Raw genomic sequence first — 20,000 nt, forward strand, 5'->3', positions numbered from 1 at the left:
CCACCGCTTCGTGCTTCTTCCCGGACACAATCTGACCTCTGAAATGTCGTGACCCCGCCGCTCGCCTCCAATATGTAGAAGGCCACGCTGTTGACCTTCCCTGACCTTGCGTGTTTTTGGCAAAGCTACACCGATTTGCACGACCTTTAGACTCCGTGACCACTTTTAGGTTGTGTGTGTGTGTGTGTGTGTGTGTGTGTGTGTGTGTGTGTGTGTGTGTGTGTGTGTGTGTGTGTGTGTGTGTGTTATTTACCACGGTGGTCTACTGGTTACCCGGCCAGCCTTTCCCCTACGGAAAGAGCTCAGAGCTCGTAGTGACCGATCTTCGGACTGAGACAACATCACACACAACACACACCGGGAAAGCGAGGCCACAACCCCTCGAGTTACATCCCGTACCTTTTTACTGCTAGGTGAACAGGGGCTACACATTAAGAGGCTTGTCCATTTGCCTCGCCGCTTCCCGGGACTCGAACCCGGGCCCTCTCGATTGTGAGTCAAGCGTGCTAACCACTATACTACGTGGTGTGTGTGTGTGTGTGTGTGTGTGTGTGTGTGTGTGTGTGTGTGTGTGTGTGTGTGTGTGTGTGTGTGTGGGCGCGCGCGCTATAATAAGCCAACTATCAGGCAATAATAGTAATAATGATAGTAAGCTATAATGAGCCAACTATCAGACAATAATAGTAATAATAATAGTAATAGTAATTGTTTATAATAATAATGATAATTGTAATAATGTAACAATAGTAATTATAATTACTGCTAATAAGCTGAAAATTTTATATACTACAACTTACTAATATATATATATATATATATATATATATATATATATATATATATATATATATATATATATATATATATATCGTAATTATGCACTCGGAGAGAGCGAGAGGTGGTAATGGAACAAGGACAATAGCTAGAAGAAAGAAGACAGGAATAGAGAAGGTGGGAAAATGATAGACGAGAAAAAGGAGAAAAGTCTGAAGAATAGAGATAAACAAGATAAAAATGGAGAGAAGGAAGAGAAGATTGGAAAAGCGATGATAGATAAAAGAAAAAATAAAAGGGACAAATGAGGAAGGCAGAAAGAGGAGAAACCGATGATAGATAGTGGAGAAAGGAGAAAAGGGACAAATAAGAATGAAAAAAATGGGGAAAAACGAGAATAGAAAGAAAAAAGAAAAGAAAAATGGTGCTAAAGAAAAAGAGGAAAAGTAAAAAAAATAAGTAGAAAATGAGGAAAACGGTGAGTGGGTTGTTCGCTTACCTCGATGCCTCTCATTGGTCCCCGCAGCTCAGGACACGTAAAGGAACTGCCGGCGTATGCAGCGTCGACATGCAGCCAAGCTCCGAACTCCTCACACACGGGGCCTGGAACACCACAAACCTTCACCATTGACCCAAATTACACCAATGACAACAATTATAGGCCCTGCAACACCACAAGCCATCACCATTGACCCAAACTACACCAATGACAACGATTATAGGCCCTGCAACACCATAAGCCATCACCATTGACCTCTTCTACGCCAATGACAACGTTTATCAATATCAGCAACGTTTATAGGGCCTGCAACACCACAAGCCATCACCTTTGACCTCTACTACGCCAATGTCAACGTTAATACGATCTGGAACACCAAAAGCCATAACCACTGACCTCAAGTACACTATTTATAGCAACATTAATAGGATCTGCAACACCAAAAGCTATTACCAGTGACCTCAACTACACCATTTACAGCAACGTTAATAGGATCTGCAACATCACAATCCATCACCGCTGATCTCTAACTACACCAGAGACAACGTTTATCAATGAGAGCAATGTCTTTGATAAACGTTGCAGTTGAGGGTAGCAGCGTTAATCAATACTCAATAACAGTAACATTTCTCAGTAAAACGTTTAACAATGGCAAACGTTTATCAATGGCAAACGTTTCTCAATATCAATAGTAAATGTTTATCAATATTACCTAACGTTAATTAATACCAGACATTTATTAGTATTGGTAAGCGTTCCTCATTAACGACAAGCTGTTCTTAACCCCTTCAGTACCATGACACGTTTTTAGATTCATTCTGGTTACTATTTGGTGATTCTATTCAGCTTCAGAAACTTGTATGGGGATTAAAATAGTGAAGACTCTGGAACATTAACCTCCTGACCTCCATAGAACCTTGCTAGTGTAAATAATATCGTCTAAACACACTCAAAACTCAGTACATGGTAAAAATGTGTTCCAGTACTGAAGGGATTAATAGCAGTTACGCCTAACAAACAGCTTGGTATAACACCCATAAATAACAAACAGATAAGTAGGAAGGCAAGAAAATGCGCTGATGAATAGTGTAGCGGAGAAGAGGGAGAGAATAAATGCAAGATAACTGACGAAAGAGAGAGACACGCAGACATCGAGAATCAAAGAGATGCGGAGATGAGGAGGAGAAGTGGACAGAATATCACGATGCATACAATAAACACACACACACACACACACACACACACACACACACACACACACACACACACACACACACACACACACACACACACACAGAGAAAGAAAGAGAGAGAGAGAGAGAGAGAGAGAGAGAGAGAGAGAATAGCAATCGCAATCACTATCTGGAGGAGGAGGAGGAGGAGGAGGAGGAGGAGTATTAGAATCAGCAGCAGTAGAAGAAGGTGGAAGAGAAGGACTTACCAATCTCGGCGAGGTTATCGAAGGAGCAGCAGGAGGTGGTGCCCAGGGTTGCCGAAACGTAGAAGGGCACAAGACCCATTGCTCTGTCCTCTTGCATCACCTGAGAACACGGCCGCCGTCAGGAGGGTATGGGAAATGGTGACACACACACACACAAAAAAAAAAAAGTAAATAAATTAAAAAAAAAAAAAAAAACACAAAAACAAAAAAACACACACAAAAACACACACAAAAACACACACACACACACACACACACACACACACACACACACACACACACACACACACACACAAGAAAAGTAGTTAATGAATTCGAGGTTTTCCGAGTTGCATGATGGAAAGAATGAGGGGAGGGTGGTGGTGGTGGTGGTGGTGGTGGTGGTGGTGGTGGTGGTGAGTGACACGTGTGGTAGATGGACACCTGTTCTCCCTTTCTAATAGCTATCGTGAGATGGAGGGAAGAGAAGAGACTGAGGATAGGAGGAGGAGGAGGAGGAGGAGGAGGAGGAGGAGGAGGAGGAGGATGAGGAGGAGGATAGGAGGAGGAAGAGGAGGAGGAGGAGGAGGAGGATGACAAGAAAAGAAAAGGAGGAGAAGAAAGGATAAGAAAATAGGAGAAAATGAAAAAGCAAGCGAAAAAAGAAAAAAAGAAAAGTAGAAAACGAAGAAAAGGAGAATAAGGAAAGAAAAGTAGAAGAAAACGAAGAAAAGAGAAGAAGAATAAGGAAAGAAAAGGGGAAAACGGAGAAGAAAATAAAGGAGACGAAAAAGAAGGAGCAGGAGGAGGAGGAGGAGGAGGAGGAGGAGGTGGTTGGTGGTGTCAGGTAGATGATCAGTCCCTTTAATGTACTTCCTATCTCCCTATTCTTCTTTCTTCCTTCCTTTTCCTTTTCCATCTTTTCTGCCTCCCTCCCTCCCTTCCTTCCTTCCTTCCTTCCTTTTCCATCTTTTCTGCCTCCCTCCCTCCCTTCCTTCCTTCCTTCCTTCCTTAAATTTTTCTAATCTCCTTTCCACAATCTTTCAGTCCTTTTAATGTAATGTACCTCCAATCTGCCTATTTTTTTTTCTTTTCTTTTTTCCCCGTCTTTCCTGCTTGCCTTCCCTATTCCCTTTCCTTAAATTCTCCTTAAATTCTCCGCAATCGTGCTAGCTTTCTTCCATTTTTCCTACTTTCTTTCCTCGTATTTCCTTCTATCTTCCTGCATTTTCTTCGTTCCTTCCCTATTTTGTTTTCTCTTCCCTATTTCCATCTTTTCCCTTTCTCATTCTTTTTTTTTTTTTTTCTTGCGCCCTTTGCATCCATCTCGGCTTGTCCTTCTCCTCTCCACTTTTTGAGAAGCTTAAACCTCTCTGTTCAGAATTGACGAACTGAGAATTTATCGTATGGTAATGCCTCTCTCCCTCAAGTATTCCCCCGACTCTCCCTTCCTCCCGTCTCTTCATCCCTGTATCTCCTCCCACCTCTCCTCCCGCACTTGACAACTCGAGTTTATACGTAAATAGCTTTGCATTGTGTGGCGGACGAAAGAAGGCGAGAGGAGGAGGAGGAGGAGGAGGAGGAGGAGGATGGAGGTGGTGGTGGTGAAGAGGGATAGACGGACCGCGAAAGAGATAAAGTAAAGAGAGAAGAGAGTAGAGAAAAAGAGAGAGAGAGAGAGAGAACACGCCCACGCCCGCCCTGCACTTATCCTCCCATGACAGTTTGTTCTCACGTGTATTCTGCCTTGTGGCCCCAAACACAGTATCTCTTCAGCTTCATTGTGAGTGGAAGTGGGGAGTAATTTTGCGTAAAGGGAGATACTGGGGAGGAAAGAGTCAATGGAGGAGGAGGAGGAGGAGGAGGCAGTGGATATATCTGAAAGTGTGTGTGTGTGTGTGTGTGTGTGTGTGTGTGTGTGTGTGTGTGTGTGTGTGTGTGTGTGTGTGTGTGTACGTGCGTGTGTCTTACCAGCACTTATTCCTTTCACTTACTCGTCTTTCATCCATTCTTTGCATTTATTCATCTTTCTCTCCCACATCCATCTTTCACATCCGACTTTTTTTTTTCTCTCTCTCCCCCTTTTACCTTCCTCTGGCTTCCTCTCCTCCGCGCCACACAATTCCCTTTGTACTTTTCCAAACTCACCTCTACACCTACTCCCGCGTCCCTTCTCCCGCGTCCCTTCTCGTCATACCTGTACGTTTACCCATTCAAACTTTCTCTTCAACTTATATCAGAACTCCCTCTCGTTTTAGTTCTCTTTCGCTCCCCCTTTCGTTTGCTCTTTCCCTCAGAACTTTTTTTTCTTTCATCTTTTTTTTTCCTTTCGTATTTCGTCTTCCGTTTCTATTTATCCCTTAAAAACACCAATAAAATATCTTGGTACTTATTCTAACGGTTTTATACTCTTACATTTCTTTCATCACTTTTTTTTTTTTTTTACTCCCTTTCCAATCCTTCCTTTTCTCCACATGCTAGTTTATTTTACCCTTCCTCCTTCTCTGATCCTCCCTTGTCTTCCATGACCTTCCCGTCCTTTCCCTCTCTTCGCGATTCTCCTTCCGTCAACACCTCCTATCAGCTTTCTCTATAACACCTTCAGGAGGGAGGTTTCAAGACATTTACCCTCCAATATTGCATGAATTTTAACCCCTTTTAGCGACTGGTACTCTCGCTGGGCCTTACCTGCTGTAGTGTGGCGCCCCGAAGACTATGGTTCTCGTCGGGCTCCAGAATCCTCAGTTTGACGAAGGCCATCATCGCGGCCTTCTCGACGCAGCTGTGTGCCTCTTTACTGCAGTACGCCATCATCTTGGACAGCAGTACTCCCTCCTCTACGAATGGGTGCTGCTTTTTCAGTTGACGAATGGTGTGGGCGCGAGCAGCCAGCAGGGCCACGAAGATGCACTCTGACGCTGAGCCCTGAAGAAAGTACAGAAGAAAGGCTCTGTTAGATTGGTGTTTTTGTGGTGTTAAGATTGGTGTTTTTGTGGTTTTAATTCTTTCACTGCTATTATCACGCTTTAAAATCGATAATAGTGAAAATAAGCATTTACAAGGTCAGTAAGACATGGAGACTAAATAATACCAAGTTGATTTTCTTTCTTTACAATTATAGTCATGTTTCAACACTAACAATGTAAAAATAAGTGTTTACAAAGACAATAAGGTAAGGAAAGTAAAGAATTCCAAGCTAATTTGACTTCCTAAGAGCTATTTAAGCATTGTACAGAAAATAAGGTCTTAAAACGTACGTATGGTTAATGACTGAATGGTTACTGTAAAGATGATTAACCCTGACAAACCCTGACCACTATCCCATGAACGGAGTGTTATTTCATTCCTAGAGGTGTGGCAGAGGAAGAAATTTTCTGAAAGGCTAGAGAAAGAAAGGACGTGCTTAGACACAGTGTGTATACACATAGAAAAGACGACATGCGGTATGATATGAATTAACAAGGTAATGATACGTAAGGACAGTGAGGATGTAAAAGTGTGAAGTAAATGAATAAAAAAAAAAGATAAGTGGGTGGTATACTAGTATGAAGCGTGAGTAAAGAACGAGAGGAGGAGGAGGAGGAGGAGGAGGAGGAGAGGGGGGGGGGAGAGGGAGGAGGAGTGTGTCGCATGGTGAAGATGAAAGCAAGTAAGAGTAACAAAAAATAGGTGAAAGGGAAAGGTATATTGACACAAGAGCAGTGAACGGAAGCGGAGGCGTGAAAAGAAAATGGTTACCGAGGGGGAAAGTAAAGAGATAAGGCAAGAGAGAGAGAGAGAGAGAGAGAGAGAGAGAGAGAGAGAGAGAGAGGAGATTCTGTTACCTTTTGGAGAGAACCTATCTGGTGGTACACATTCTCGGTCTTTTTCTTTCTCTCTCTTTCTGCCTTTCTATTTCTGAATTTCACGGTTATATTGAGAGAGAGAGAGAGAGAGAGAGAGAGAGAGAGAGAGAGAGAGAGAGAGAGAGAGAGAGAGAATTTACCTGAATAACTCCGCCTCCTTTACTGTTTTCGCTGAAGGAGAGAAACTGTTCTGGAAGGCCGACCATTTTGCCTGTTGAAAGTAAAACATCGTAAATAAATACACACACACACACAAACACAAACACAAACACAAACAAACACACATTCAGTAAAACGTTCCAAACTTTATTGAGAGTAAGTGAAATCTGACAAACTGAATCCGTAGATTTTCACTTCATCACCCCGTAGAGTTAGTAAAACATGGAACACATTACCCGTAGACTTACTGAAACTTGCCAAACATTATCCACATAGTTAATTGAAGGAGGCAGGTGTTTTTCGTGGCTGGTTAACTAGACAACACGGTGATACGGGAATGGAGAAAGATTTACGTACCAAGACACGTACTGCAGGAGTTGTGAGCATTAGATAATGAGTGAATCTGACTGGAGATGAAGTAGCGAGTTTGAAGGACAGCTATAGAAGTGGGAGAAGCAGAGATCGATACTGTGAGAGGCTTTAATAAGGTTACTAGAAAGATTTATGTTCCAAGACAGTTACTGGAGGCGGTAAGGGCAGAAGATAATGAGTGAAGCTGACTGGAGAAGAGATAGCGAGTGGGGAAGGTATCCATAGAGGTGGGAGACGCAGAGATCGATACTGTGGGAGGCTTTGGTAAGGGGAGGCAGTAACGTAGGGAGTCTGTGGAAGATGTGGACTACTGTGGGAGTTGTTGGTGTTCGGAGAAAAGAAGCGAGTGACTGATGTAAGGCCCCGTAATCTCCATAACTATATAATGCTCTGGGGGGGAAGTATGGTTCTAGGCGCCACGATCAGAAACTCTTCCTCATCTCACTAAGTCCATTTTCAAAGACCACAGAAATGATAGCCGAATTCTAAAGAGTATTTATGCCGTTGATAAGGCAGGAATCTTGTAAACATGTCTCTAAAATTACAGAAACACTTAAAAAACCGTGTCATTTCAACTAGAACCCTTAGAAATAAGTGACCGAATTCTAAAGAGTTATTATGCCGTTGATAATGCAGGAATCTTGTAAACATGTCACTAAAATTACAGAAACACGCTTAAAACCGTGTCACTTCAACTAGAACCCTTTGAAATAAGTGGAGGTGCAGCGCAGAAGGATTTCAAATAGGTTTCTGGGCACTGTGATCAGCTTGGTGGGAGATTACTTACCCACCCAATCGAGCACTATCGTTTCAAGCTCCGTACAAGCTGGTGAGGCGGCCCAAGAGAAACCAATGCAGCCCAGGCCGTTACAAAGCATGTCACCGATGAGGCTGGGGTAGGAGTCGCCGGCAGGGAAGTAAGCGTGGAATCTCGGGTGCTGCCAATGAGTTACCTGTGTGAGAGAGCGAGAGTGAATAGGGAGAGTAGGAGGAGAGGAGAGGAGGAGGAGAGAGGAGAGGAGAGGAGAGTAGGAGGAGAGGAGGGGAGAGGAGGGAAGGAGGAGGGGAAAGGAGAGTAGGAGGAGGGGAGAGGAGGAGGAGGAGGAGGGAGGAGGAGAGGAGGGAGGAGGAGAGGAGAGAGGAGGAGAGGAGGGAGGAGGAGGAGGGAGGAGGGGGGAGGAGGGGAGGAGGAGGAGGAGGAGGAGGAGGAGGGAGGGAGGAGGGAGGGAGGAGGAGGAGAGGAGGAGAGTAGGAGGAGGGAGGGAGGAGGGAGGAGGAGGGAGGGAGGAGAGGAGGAGAGGAGAGTAGGAGGAGGAGGGAGGGAGGGTGGGGAGGGAGGGAGGGAGGAGGAGGAGGAGAGGAGGAGGAGGAGGGAGGGAGAGAGGAGAGAGAGAGAGAGGAGGAGGAGGGAGGAGAGAGAGAGAGAGAGAGGAGGAGGGAGAGAGAGAGAGAGAGAGAGAGAGAGAGAGAGACGTACCTGGCGTGGGAAGGTGCGAGGGCAGTGGGTGTTTACGTTGGGTGGGAAAATAAGTGAAGGGCATAATAGGTGAAGGGTAACGAGAGAAGGAGAGATGGGGAGGCAATGGGGGATCGGGGGGGGGGAGGAAAAAGGTCTACACTGTTTCTCATTGATTAATTTTGCCGTTTTTTTTTTTTTTCCCGTCCTGTACTTTTTCCTGGCAGTCTCGGTAGCGTCGTCGTCCTAATTGAAAACGTCGCTCAGACACCAAAGGATTATTGTTTGTAATAATTTGTGTGTATTGATTCTTTTTTCCCTATCGTGTTTAAGACCCGCATCGGCCTCCTCATTAGTGTGTGTGTGTGTGTGTGTGTGTGTGTGTGTGTGTGTGTGTGTGTGTGTGTGTGTGTGTGTGTGTGTGTGTGTGTGTGTGTGTGTGAATCCGTCTATTTTGTCTGTGTAAATGTGTTCGTGTTATACGACTGTTATTGTCTAGGTTATATAACAATATTTTAGCCTACTATGAGTTGGAAATTGTACTTTTTTTTTCCAGACGAAGGAATAACAGCCTCCCTAGATAATCTCCTGACGAAGGGAATGATTTGAGAGTGGTTTAACTTCCTCAAAGTTAATTTAATAGCGTTATGTATTTCTCCTGATGAAGGAAACAAGTTTAGTTATGCTGTGTGGTGCAATTCAATGTATTTCGACCGACAGAGGGATAGTGTAGTAGTAGTAGTAGTAGTAGTAGTAGTTGTTGTAGTAGTTGTTGTTGTTGTGGTGGTTGTTGTTGTTGTTGTTGTAGCAGCAGTATTTGTAAAAGTAGTAGTTGTAAAATTAGTTGAAGTAGTTTTAGTTGTAGTACAAGTAGCAGTAGTTGTAGAAGTAGCAATAGTTGTAATAATAGTAGTAGTAGCAGCAAAACTAGCAGTGTTTGATTACTTTATATCTCATGACGAAGGAATTATTTAACTTACAAGTGTGAAAATAATAGTAATAGAGTTCATTTATCCTGACGAAGAGGTGATATAAACCTGCCAAGTGTGGAAAGTAGTAGTAGTAATAGTAGTAGTAGTAGTAAATAGCAGCAACAGCATTCATTTATCCTAACGAAGAAATTTAAACCCAAGTATGCCAGCAATACACATGATTTCTCTTGACGAAGGGAAGAACAAACAACGTACTGGCACGTCCCTCCCACTTACCCCAGGCATAATCTTTTCCTCCACGTCCTTCATGATATCATCCCATTGCTCAGGTTTCTGCGGCGCTTCGCTGGGCACCAGTTTTCGCAGGTAGCCGGGCTCGATGGCTGGAGTCACGCGCCTCTCCTCAATAGTGTCCAGATAGTCGGCAATGTAGTCCACCATCTCCTTGCCACGCTGCCGAAACTCGTCCGAATTCATTGTGGCGAGACCTGAGGGAGGAAAAAAGGTGGTGAGAATTGCGAGTGCGAGGCAGGGGAGAATAGAAAGCCAATGTTTACTTACCCCTTCAGTACCATGACGCATTTTCATATTCATTCTGCTTACTATTTGGTGATTCTCTACAGCTTCAGAAACTTGTGTAGGAATTAAAATAGTGAAGACTGTGGCCATTAATCTTCTGACCTTCATAGACCGTTCCTAATGTCAATAAAATGGTCTAACCGTACACAAATCTCAAGGTAAAAACGTGTCCCAGTACTGTAGGGTTATGAGTACGGAGAGAATGCATAGGATAAGAATGGGGAAAAGTGTATATTGAAGGTAAGAACGGGTGGGGGAAAAGATAAGGATAGGTATATGGCAAGGGAGGACAAGCTAACGGATGAATGAGGAATAGTTAAGGATATTGGGAGGATAGATAGGGTAAGAATGGGAGAAGTGTATGTTGGAGGTAAGAATGGGTGTGGGGGGAAGATGGTGACGATTGGGTGTGTGTGTAAGGGGAGGATAAAGGGTTAATAGGTGTACAGGAAATGGGGAATGGTGAAAGAAATGGGGAAAAGATGTATGGATAAGAAAGTGTATATAGGAAGAAAGAAAGGTTGTGTGAAGAAGTGTATTAAGGTGATGATAATGGGGAGTGTTGAGAGGAGAGGGTAGAAGGTTAGTGAATATATGGGGAATAGGGAATGATAAAGGATATGGGGAAGACTAATGGATAGGAAAGTGTATATAGGAATGGGGAGGATGAGGTGATGATGAGAAGTGTTTGATAGGCGAGGATAGGTTAATGGATGTATGAGGAATAGGGAATGGTAAAGGATATGGGGAAGACTAATGGATAGGAAAGTGTATATAGGAGGTAAGAATGTGTGAAAAGGTGTATGGAGGAGATGGTGATGATGGGGAGTAATTGAGGATAGGTTAATAGATGTACAGGGAATAGGTAACGAGAATAGTATGGGTAAGTAGTGGGTAGGATAGGTGGGGAAAGTATATGCAGGAAGTAAGGATGGGTTGAGAAGTGTATGGAGGAGGTAAGGATGGATAGAGGAGTGTATGGATGAAGTAACGATGTATGGATGTATAGGAAAGGGGGAAAAAAAGCAATGGAGAGGAATTTGAGCGTTTTGTGTCATTTTATACGATTGCTAAATATAGTGTATGAAAAGTCTCTCGTCTCGTCTCTCTCTCTCTCTCTCTCTCTCTCTCTCTCTCTCTCTCTCTCTCTCTCTCTCTCTCTCTCTCTCTCTCTCAGATAGTTTACATTCCACGGTTCAATGATTCCCCAACTCCCCTCCCTCCCTCCCTCCCTCCCTCCGCCTGTTATTTCCCTTCCCTCGCCCTCTCCATTCACTCCGTCTGCCGCCACCGCCGCCGCTACTGCTGTAAAATGGTGAACAATAGAAGAGGAAAGAAAAGAACATGTGCGAGTGTTATAATTACCCCTGCAAAGAGAGAGAGAGAGAGAGAGAGAGAGAGAGAGAGAGAGAGAGAGAGAGAGAGAGAGAGAGAGAGAGAAAATGGAATTCAAAGTGTATTTTTCCTTATTTACCATTAACTCCTTTTCCTCTCATTTTTCTTTTTACTCTTCCTCTTTTATTTCCACTTTTCACTTGTTATTCTCTCCATCCTCCTTTTCTTTTTCTTTTTACTTCATCTCCCATCCTCCTCTTTCCCTTCGTCCTCTTTCTCCTCCTTTTTCTCCCTTTTCAGTCTTCTCCGCGTCCTCTTTCTCCTTCTCTTATCACCTTCGCTTCTCTTCCAGTCTTCTTTTTTACTCTTTTCCTTCATCACTAGGTCCTCTTATCTCTGCTTCTCTCCACCACCACCACCACCACCACCACCACCACCACCACCACCATCGCTTCCCTCCCTCTGTCCCTCCCTCCGAGACAATGAGACGCGTGCTCGGCATTCCCCTGGGCGTTGGAATGCCTGCCACCCTATAAGATATGGCGGGGCTCTACTGCCTCCTCATTCCCCAACACCTCATCAACTCCTCAGCCCACGACCCACAAATCTGATGCCCCCTTTCAAATTTTGTCCTTTTGTCCACCTTCAGTGCTTCTGCTGGAGACGGTGAAGGTGGTGGTGGTGGTGGTGGTGGTTCCTGGTTGGGGTTTCTAGGAGGTTGTTGGGTTGAGGGGAGTTGTGGGGTGTTTTTGGGTTGGTTTTGAAGGTGGGTTTAATTGTGGGTTTGGTTGTGGGTTTATTGGGTGGTGTAGGGGTGTGTTGTGGATTGTGGGGAGTGGTTACTGGGGTTGGGGGACAGACGTAGGGGTGTGTTGGAGCGAAGGTAATGAAGAAAAAAAATGTCCACAAGAAAGTGCGTTTTTACAAGTCGAGAAAAGAAAATGAGGAAGATTATATACATATCGAATCACACACACACACACACACACACGCACACACTAAACGCAATTACGATTTTCCTAACGAGTCTTCTTAATAGCTGGCTGCATGACTGGTGGAGGAGGAGGAGGAGGAGGAGGAAGACAGTGTTCAGGTCCGCCTTCGAAATCTTTCATCTCCAGTAAATTGGTTTTCATTGTGGTAAAAACTCGAGGCCCTGAATGCTCAAACCCCCACACGAGGACGGCCATCTTGGGGTGTGGAGGCGTGGTGGAGGCAGGGGCGTGGCGGGGATGAGGGTGGGGATGGATGTTGGACTGTGAGAGGGCAGTGAGTGGGTGGAGCAAAGACTGTGAAGGGACGGTGCATGAAGATGTAGGGGCGTGGCGTTGTGTGTGGGCGTGGAGGGGTGGAGCGAAGGAAGAAGTGGAAGAGGAAGAGGAGGAGGGAGAGGAGTGATAGGAAGGATAAGGGAAGGAGAAATAATAGGAGGATGCGGAAGAATAGACGGAGGAAGAAAAGAAAGAGGAAGATAAGTATTAGGAAGAGGAGAAAAGGGAGAAGAATAGGATAGAGAGAAATAACAGGAGGAGGAGGAAAATATGAGAGGAGGAAGAGGAGGAGAGCGAGGAAAGTAATAGGAGAAAAAAATTGAAGGAAGAGGAGGAGAGAAGCAAGAGGAATAGGGTACAATGGAGAGACGTAATAGGAGGAGGAAGAATAGAAGAAAGAGGAGCAGGAAGATTAAGAAAAAGATGATGAATACAAAAGATGATACGAGAAGAGGAAAACCAGTGAAATTATTAGAAGGAAGCTTAAGAAACGAGAGAACTTAACTTAAAAGGATATAAAAGAACATGATCAGAGAGAGAGAGAGAGAGAGAGAGAGAGAGAGAGAGAGACAAGGAGGATTAGAATAAAAAGGATATTAGAGGAGGAGGAAGAGGAAGAGAAGGATTTATCAGGATGGGAACAAAAGACAGAGGAATCGGGGCACGAGTGGACTGGAATGATGGTCTCAAATTAGGAGGCTTAGAGAGCACATGTCTTAGCTCTTTTTTGTTCTCGTCACTGCCAGCCCGCGGCCACGCCACCTACAGGCTTATGAGGGGCGCTAGGTGGACAAAGAAGAATACACTGCTACATGAATTAGATAAAACTATTGTGCTTTGCTTATGATACGAGAAAAAAAGTTTAATTCTAGAGTTGTGTGTCTTGCCCTAGAGTTGTGTGTCTTGCCAAGTTAAGAAAACGTTTAAAAGTTAGGAATTAGGTAGACTGCAGTTCAAATGTGTGCCTTTTTTTTCTAATATTTTGTTTTTTACCTTGGCAGTTCTTCCTCTTGCATTAAAAAAAAAAAAGTTGTTGTTTTGCTTCCTGGATATGGGAAAAAGTTAGTAAGGATACGTATTTATAAGTAGGAATTCTGGTTTGTTTAAAAGATACATATAAAAGTACAAATGGAAAAGTTAGTCCAATATGCGTAGAAAATATACAAAAGATAGGAATTAAGCGTCGTTTTCTTTACTGGATATGGAAAAAAGTTGGCAAGGATACATAAATAAGTAGAAATTCTGGTTTACTTTAAAGATACGTGAGGAAAAGTGAGTAATATGCATACAAAACAGAAAAGGTAGGAATTAGTGGTTTTGCGTACTTGATATGGAAAAAGTTAGCAAGGATACATAAATAAGTAGGAATCTTGGTTTACTTAAGATACATTTAGAAAAGTTAGTCCGATATGTATTAAGTTATGTTTTGCGTACTTGATATGGAAAAAAGTTAGCAAGGATACATTTATAAGTAGGAATTATGGTTTACTTAATTAAGATATAAGTGGAAAAGTTGTCCGATTTATATATAGAAAGGTTAGTCCTACTTTGAACGTAAATAAACGAGAAAATTTTGGCTTTTGAGAATGATTGAAAATAAATCCAGAAATTATGCCTCTCGCTGGACTAAGTGGATAACATTTTAAATCGTCATTATTCAGAAAGAACAGAACAGTAATGGAATAAATTTACATCACTGTTTCTGATATTTGGCAAGTTTTTTATATATATTTTTTTTTCGATCTGTGAAATAAATATTATCGTGTGTGTGTGTGTCTGTGTGTGTGTGTGTGTGTGTGTGTGTGTGTGTCTGTGTCTGTGTCTGTGTGTGTGTGTGTGTGTGTGTGTGTGTGTGTGTGTGTGTGTGTGTGTGTGTCCGTCTGTGTGTGTGTGTGTCCGTCTGTGTGTGTGTCCGTCTGTGTGTGTGTCCGTCTGTGTGTGTGTCCGAACCTGATACTAATACCCAGAGAGAGAGAGAGAGAGAGAGAGAGAGAGAGAGAGAGAGAGAGAGAGAGAGAGAGAGAGAGAGAGAGAGAGAGAGAGAGAGAGACGACATCCGCCAGGTAAACAAGAGCAGTAGACAATCAATAGGACAGGTAAAGTGGTGGAAATTGTGGTAATTTTCCCGGTGATGGCGAGTGAAAGGACAGGTGTGTGTGTGTGTGTGTGTGTGTGTGTGTGTGTGTGTGTGTGTGTGTGTGTGTGTGTGTGTGTGTGTGTGTGTGTGTGTGTGTGTGTGTGTGTGTGTGTGTGTGTGCTTGTTTTCCTTCCCTCTTACATAACTTTCTCATCTCTCTCTCTCTCCGTCCCTCCCATAACTCCGCCTCTTGTTTTGTTTTTTTTTTTCTTTTTCGTCTCTCCTTTTCCTTGACTTACTTCTCTTCGGATTTCGAGGTTAAAAGTTCTCTTCGGATTTCGAGGTTAAAAGTTCAAGAGGCGTGGCATGTAGAGTGAAGGTTCAAAGTTCGATTTAAGTTTGTGGAATTGAGAGACGCTTCACTTCACCCTACCCCCCCTCCCTCCCTCCCTTTCCTTCTCCCACCACCTCCCTCCTCCTCCTATCAATGTCACTTGCCCTCCTTATACTTGTCCCTCTCTCTTCTCTCCATTCCATCCCTTCTCTTCTCTTCTCTTCTCTCCATTCCTCCCCTTCTCTTCTCTTCTCTTCTCTCCATTCCTCCCCTTCTCTTCTCTTCTCTTCTCTCCATTCCTCCCTTCCTTCTCTTCTCTCCCTCTCTCTCTCTCTCCATTCCTTCCCTTCCCTTCTCTTCTCTTCTCTTCTCTTCTCTTCTCTTCTCTCCATTCCTCCCCTTCTCTTCTCTTCTCTTCTGGCTCTCGTTTTTCTCTCAGTTTTCTTCATACTTGTGTCCCTCGCTTTTCTCTCCATCCCTCCCCTTCCTCCACCTCTTCTCTATTCTTCTCTTCTCTTCTCTTTTTTCTTTGTCTCCACTGGCTCTCCATTTTTCTCAAGTTTTCTTCAATCTCTTCAGTCGGTTTCTCTTTCTCTTTTTCTTCTCTCATTCCTCTCTCTCTCTCTCTCCGTTTCATCTTTCCTCCCTGTCTACTTCCTGTCTTCCTCCTTATCTTCTCTTTCCTCTTCCCACGTTTGCTTCTCATTTGGGTTTCCTTTCTCCTTGTCTTATCCAATTTTCTTTGCGCCTCTCTTTACCAGTTTTTCTCCTTATCTTCTCTCTCTTTCTCTATCCCCCCCCCCACAGTTGTCTTTCCCAGTTCTCTTTCTCTGCGTCTCTTTCTCTTTCAGTCTTTCCCTGTCCTATTCCCGTCTCCATCTCCATTCAAAAGTCTATTCCAGTTTTCTGTACAATTTTATCAACTTTTTCTTTTTCTTTTCGTGTTAGTTTCTGTCTTGCATTGCTCGTAGAAAATTTGCGTATGAGATGGAGGGAATGTGAGTAAAATGTTTTTTTGGGGAGGGAGAAATGAGAGGAGAGAATAAAAAAGAAAAGAATAAAAGAAAAGAGAAGAAGAAAAGAGAAGAAAAGAAAGAGAGAGAGAGAGAGAGAGAGAGAGAGAGAGAGAGAGAGAGAGAGAGAGAGACAATAGACAGATGGAGTGGGAGGGGGGGACCGTCTCTTCACTCCAAGATCGGTCTTTACTCGAGGGACCGCTTCTATAATGAGTCTGTCACCTCCAGTCTCCCTCCTACACTCCCTTCCTCTCCCCTTCCCTCTTCTTCCCTTTCTCTCCCCTTCCCTCTTCTTCCCTTTCTCTCCCCTTCCCTTCTTCTCTTCCTTCCCATCCCCTCCCGCCCTCCCTCTCCGCTTCACTGCGTCCCCTCCCTTGGTTCACCGTCAAACAGCAGTGTACCGTGAGATAGTTGTCTGGTACTGAATCTGTGTTTTGAACGGGGCTTTATGCGGGGCAAGATCTCTTTCTCTCTCTCTCTCTCTCTCTCTCTCTCTCTCTCTCTCTCTCTCTCTCTCTCTCTCTCTCTCTCTCTCTCTCTCTCTCTCTCTCTCTCTCTCTCTCTCTCTCTCTCTCTCTCTCTCTCTCTCTCTCTCTCTCTCTCTCTCTCTCTCTCTCTCTCTCTCTCTCTCTCTCTCTCTCTCTCTCTCTCTCTCTCTCTCTCTCTCTCTCTCTCTCTCTCGGTTAGAAGACATTATAGCGGCCAGGCCCACCTACCTGTTGCTCAGAGAGAGAGAGAGAGAGAGAGAGAGAGAGAGAGAGAGAGAGAGAGAGAGAGAGAGAGAGAGATGGAAGGAAGAAAATGGATGCGAGGAATGAAAGAAACTTGAGAACAGTGATGGCGTTCAAACTTCTTCCTCCTCCATCTCCTCCTCCTCCTCCTCCTCCTCCTCCTCCTCCTCCTCCTCCTCCTCCTCCTCCTCCTCCTCCTCCTCTCCTCTCCTCTCCTCTCCTCTTGCTCTATCCCAGGGAAGGAGCGGAAGCTGGAAAACTCCTCCTGTGTGATAAGATTTGTCGTTGTTGAGCCGGAAGACGAAGGAAAACCCATCCGCGAGGAGGAGGAGGAGGAGGAGGAGGAGGAGGGGTCAAGTGGAAGAGATTGGTGATGGAGGTTGGGGTCTAGTGGAGGGAAGAAAAGAGGGTGTGTAGGTGGACAGGGGAGAAAAAAGGGCGACGGAGGGGAGGAGAGGGGAGGAGAAGGGGAGGAGTGAAGGGCGATGAAGGGAGAAGGGAGACTGGAGAAGGGAGAGGTGAAGTATAGAAGCGTATAGAAATATACCTGGGAAGGGAGAAAGATGAAGGGAAGAAGGAAGAAATAGAAAAGGGGAAAGATAAAGATAAGAGGAAAGAGAAGGAGATAAACAAGAATGAAGGGAGGAAGGGATAAAGATAAGAGGAAAGAACAGGAGAGGAGGGAGAATAGCAAGAATGAAGGGAGGAAGGGATAAGCAAGGGAGAAAGATAATAGGGAAGAGAAGGAGAGGAAGGAGGTTAGCCAGAATGAAGGGAAGAAGGGATAGGAAAGTGAGAAAGATAAGAGGAAAGAACAGGAGAGGAGGGAGAATAGCAAGAATGAAGGGATTGGAAAGGGGGAACGATAAGAGGGAAAAGAAGAGGAGAGGAGGGAAATGAGCATGAAGAGAGACGGAAGGAGAAAGAAAAGAGGGGAAACAGAAGGGAAAAATATGGTAATCTGGTTTCGAAAGACGTAAAAAAGTCGTGTTTTGAGCGGAAAGATGAATGAAGATGAATAAAGAGCTACGTAACAGTTTTTGAATAGTGTCATATGTTAGGGTTTCCAGAAAAAAAAAAAAAAATGGACTCTAGCAAATAACTGTCTTAACCTCTCCAGTACTGGGACGCATTATTACCTTGATTTTTGGGTGCGATTAGACGATTTGATTTACATTAGGAAGGGTCTATAGAGGTCAGAAGATTAATATCCAAAAGTCTTACCTATTCTAAAGCAACACATGTTTCTGAAGCTGGATAAAATCACCAAATAGTAAGCAGAATATGAAAACGCCTCCTGGTACTAAAGGGTTAAAACTGTAATGAAGACACGTCAGTATCTTATAAGCGTTCCCCTATCAGTAGTTGCGAGATAGAAAACGTGAAGTGTATAGGTAGTTGTACAGTGTCACCACGCAGCGCTTACATTTTCAACATAAAACGCCTGGAAATCAAAGAAAACGTAAATAGTAAAAACAGTAACTAAAGAAATTCCTGCAAAACGAGCCACATATCTGAGAGCGGAGAAGAGTTATGGTATCTCAGCAAACCAGACAAGAGAAAATGTAAACGTACTTGAGAAGAAACCAAAGTCAATTTAGTGTTTAATTGCAGGGAACAAAACTAACGAGATTTAAGTAACAAGAGAGGAAAGGGAAATAGAGTAATAAGAAATCGCTTAAGTTGTTTAGTCTACCTATAGTGGAAGTTAGACGAATGTAGCGGTGTGGAAGACTTTCGTAACAAGAGAACAGCATAAATGTATAAAAAAAAAAAATATTGATGGAAAAAATAAAATGGAAGGATAGAAAATTAATCAAACCATTTAATCTACGCTGAACAAAAAAAAAAAAAGGAGTGAAGTAAGAAGACTAACGTAAATAAAATGCTTAAATGTGGAAAAATGAAACTATAGGCACAAACAAGAGATATAAGGGAACAGAAAATTAATCAAACCATTTAATCTACGCTGAACGAAAAGAAAAAAGGAGTGAAATAAAGGAAACTAACGTAAATAAAATGCTTAATTGTAGAAAAAAAGAAAAACTACAACAAATTCAAGTAAGCAATAAAAGGAAGGATAGCAAATTAACCAAGCCATTTAATCTACGCAAAGAAAACTAAAGAAAAATGAGAAGTAAATGAATCTAACGTAAATAAAATGCTTAATTGTAGAAAAAAAAGAAAACTACAGGTCCAAAGTAAACAATAAAAGGAGGGCTAGCAAATTAACCAAATCATTTCATGAACGCACAACAAAAAAATAAAGAAAATAAACGGGAGAAACAAAGCAAACTACCTGAAATTACATGAATAAAAGTATAAAAAAGATCAAACTGACAAATAAAAGGGAAGAATAGCAAATAAGAACAAACCATTTTAATATACGCAGAACAAAAAAGAAAAATGAGAAGAAAAATAGCGTAAATAAAGTAATATTGAAAAAAATAAGTTATAGGTAAAAATAAACAATAAAAAGGAATAATATCAAATCAACCAAACCATTTCATGAACGGAGAACAAAATAAAAGATACAATCAAAGAATTAAATGAAAATAACAAATGTAAAAAACTTAAATATAGAAAAAAAAATCATTAAAAAACATTAACAAAACAGCCATTAGTAAATTGATTCCCTACTAATGAAAATAAGATAAAAAAATTACTGTGAAATTGAAAAAGGGTTAATGGAGGAAAAAGTGAAAATATTGGGAGAAACAGGTGACGTCAGGTAAGTAAATATGAAAATATAAATAAAGAAAAAAGATGAAACTATAGATATAAGTAAGAAATAGAGAAAATACCAAAAAAAAAAAATGAAAGTACTGTGCGAAATGAAAAGCGTTAATGGAGGAAGGTGAAAGTATTGGTAAGAACAGGTGATGTCAGGTACGTAAATATAAAAGCGTAAATATAGAAAAAGCGTAAATATAGAAAAAGATGAAACTAGAGATATAAATAAGAAATAGAGAGGAAAACAAAATTAGTAATGAGGAACTGAAAAGCGTTAATGGAGGAAAAGGTGAAAGTATTGGTAGGTACAGTACAGGAGACGTCAGGTACGTAAATATAAAGGTACAAATATAGAAAAAAGATGAAACTATAGGTGTAAGTAAGAAATAAAAACGAAAAATAGAAAACAATAAATAGCACTGAATTGAAAATGGAGGAAAAGGCTAAAAATATTGGTAGGGAAAGGT

The 20,000-nt window shown here is 42.6% G+C and overlaps 1 protein-coding gene across 4 annotated transcripts in view; it reads right to left on the bottom strand.

Annotated features, from left to right (window-relative positions):
• LOC123508410 (aromatic-L-amino-acid decarboxylase-like) overlaps positions 1 to 20,000 on the bottom strand; it is a 59,404-nt gene that overhangs the window by 23,439 nt on the left and 15,965 nt on the right. For all 4 annotated transcript variants that reach the window (XR_006675935.1, XM_045262151.1, XM_045262150.1 and 1 more), the window contains exons 2-7: positions 9,734 to 9,945; positions 7,857 to 8,022; positions 6,679 to 6,749; positions 5,382 to 5,618; positions 2,715 to 2,814; positions 1,274 to 1,377 (exon numbers count right to left, since the gene is read on the bottom strand). Coding sequence is in view for 3 of the 4 variants with exons in the window: in XM_045262151.1 (XP_045118086.1) it covers positions 1,274 to 1,377; positions 2,715 to 2,814; positions 5,382 to 5,618; positions 6,679 to 6,749; positions 7,857 to 8,022; positions 9,734 to 9,934 (879 nt within the window). In the remaining variant the exon portion in view is untranslated. The remainder of the gene's footprint in view (positions 1 to 1,273; positions 1,378 to 2,714; positions 2,815 to 5,381; positions 5,619 to 6,678; positions 6,750 to 7,856; positions 8,023 to 9,733; positions 9,946 to 20,000) is intronic.

The sequence above is a fragment of the Portunus trituberculatus genome, chromosome 24 (genome assembly GCF_017591435.1).
Source record: "Portunus trituberculatus isolate SZX2019 chromosome 24, ASM1759143v1, whole genome shotgun sequence".
NCBI lineage: Eukaryota > Metazoa > Arthropoda > Malacostraca > Decapoda > Portunidae > Portunus > Portunus trituberculatus.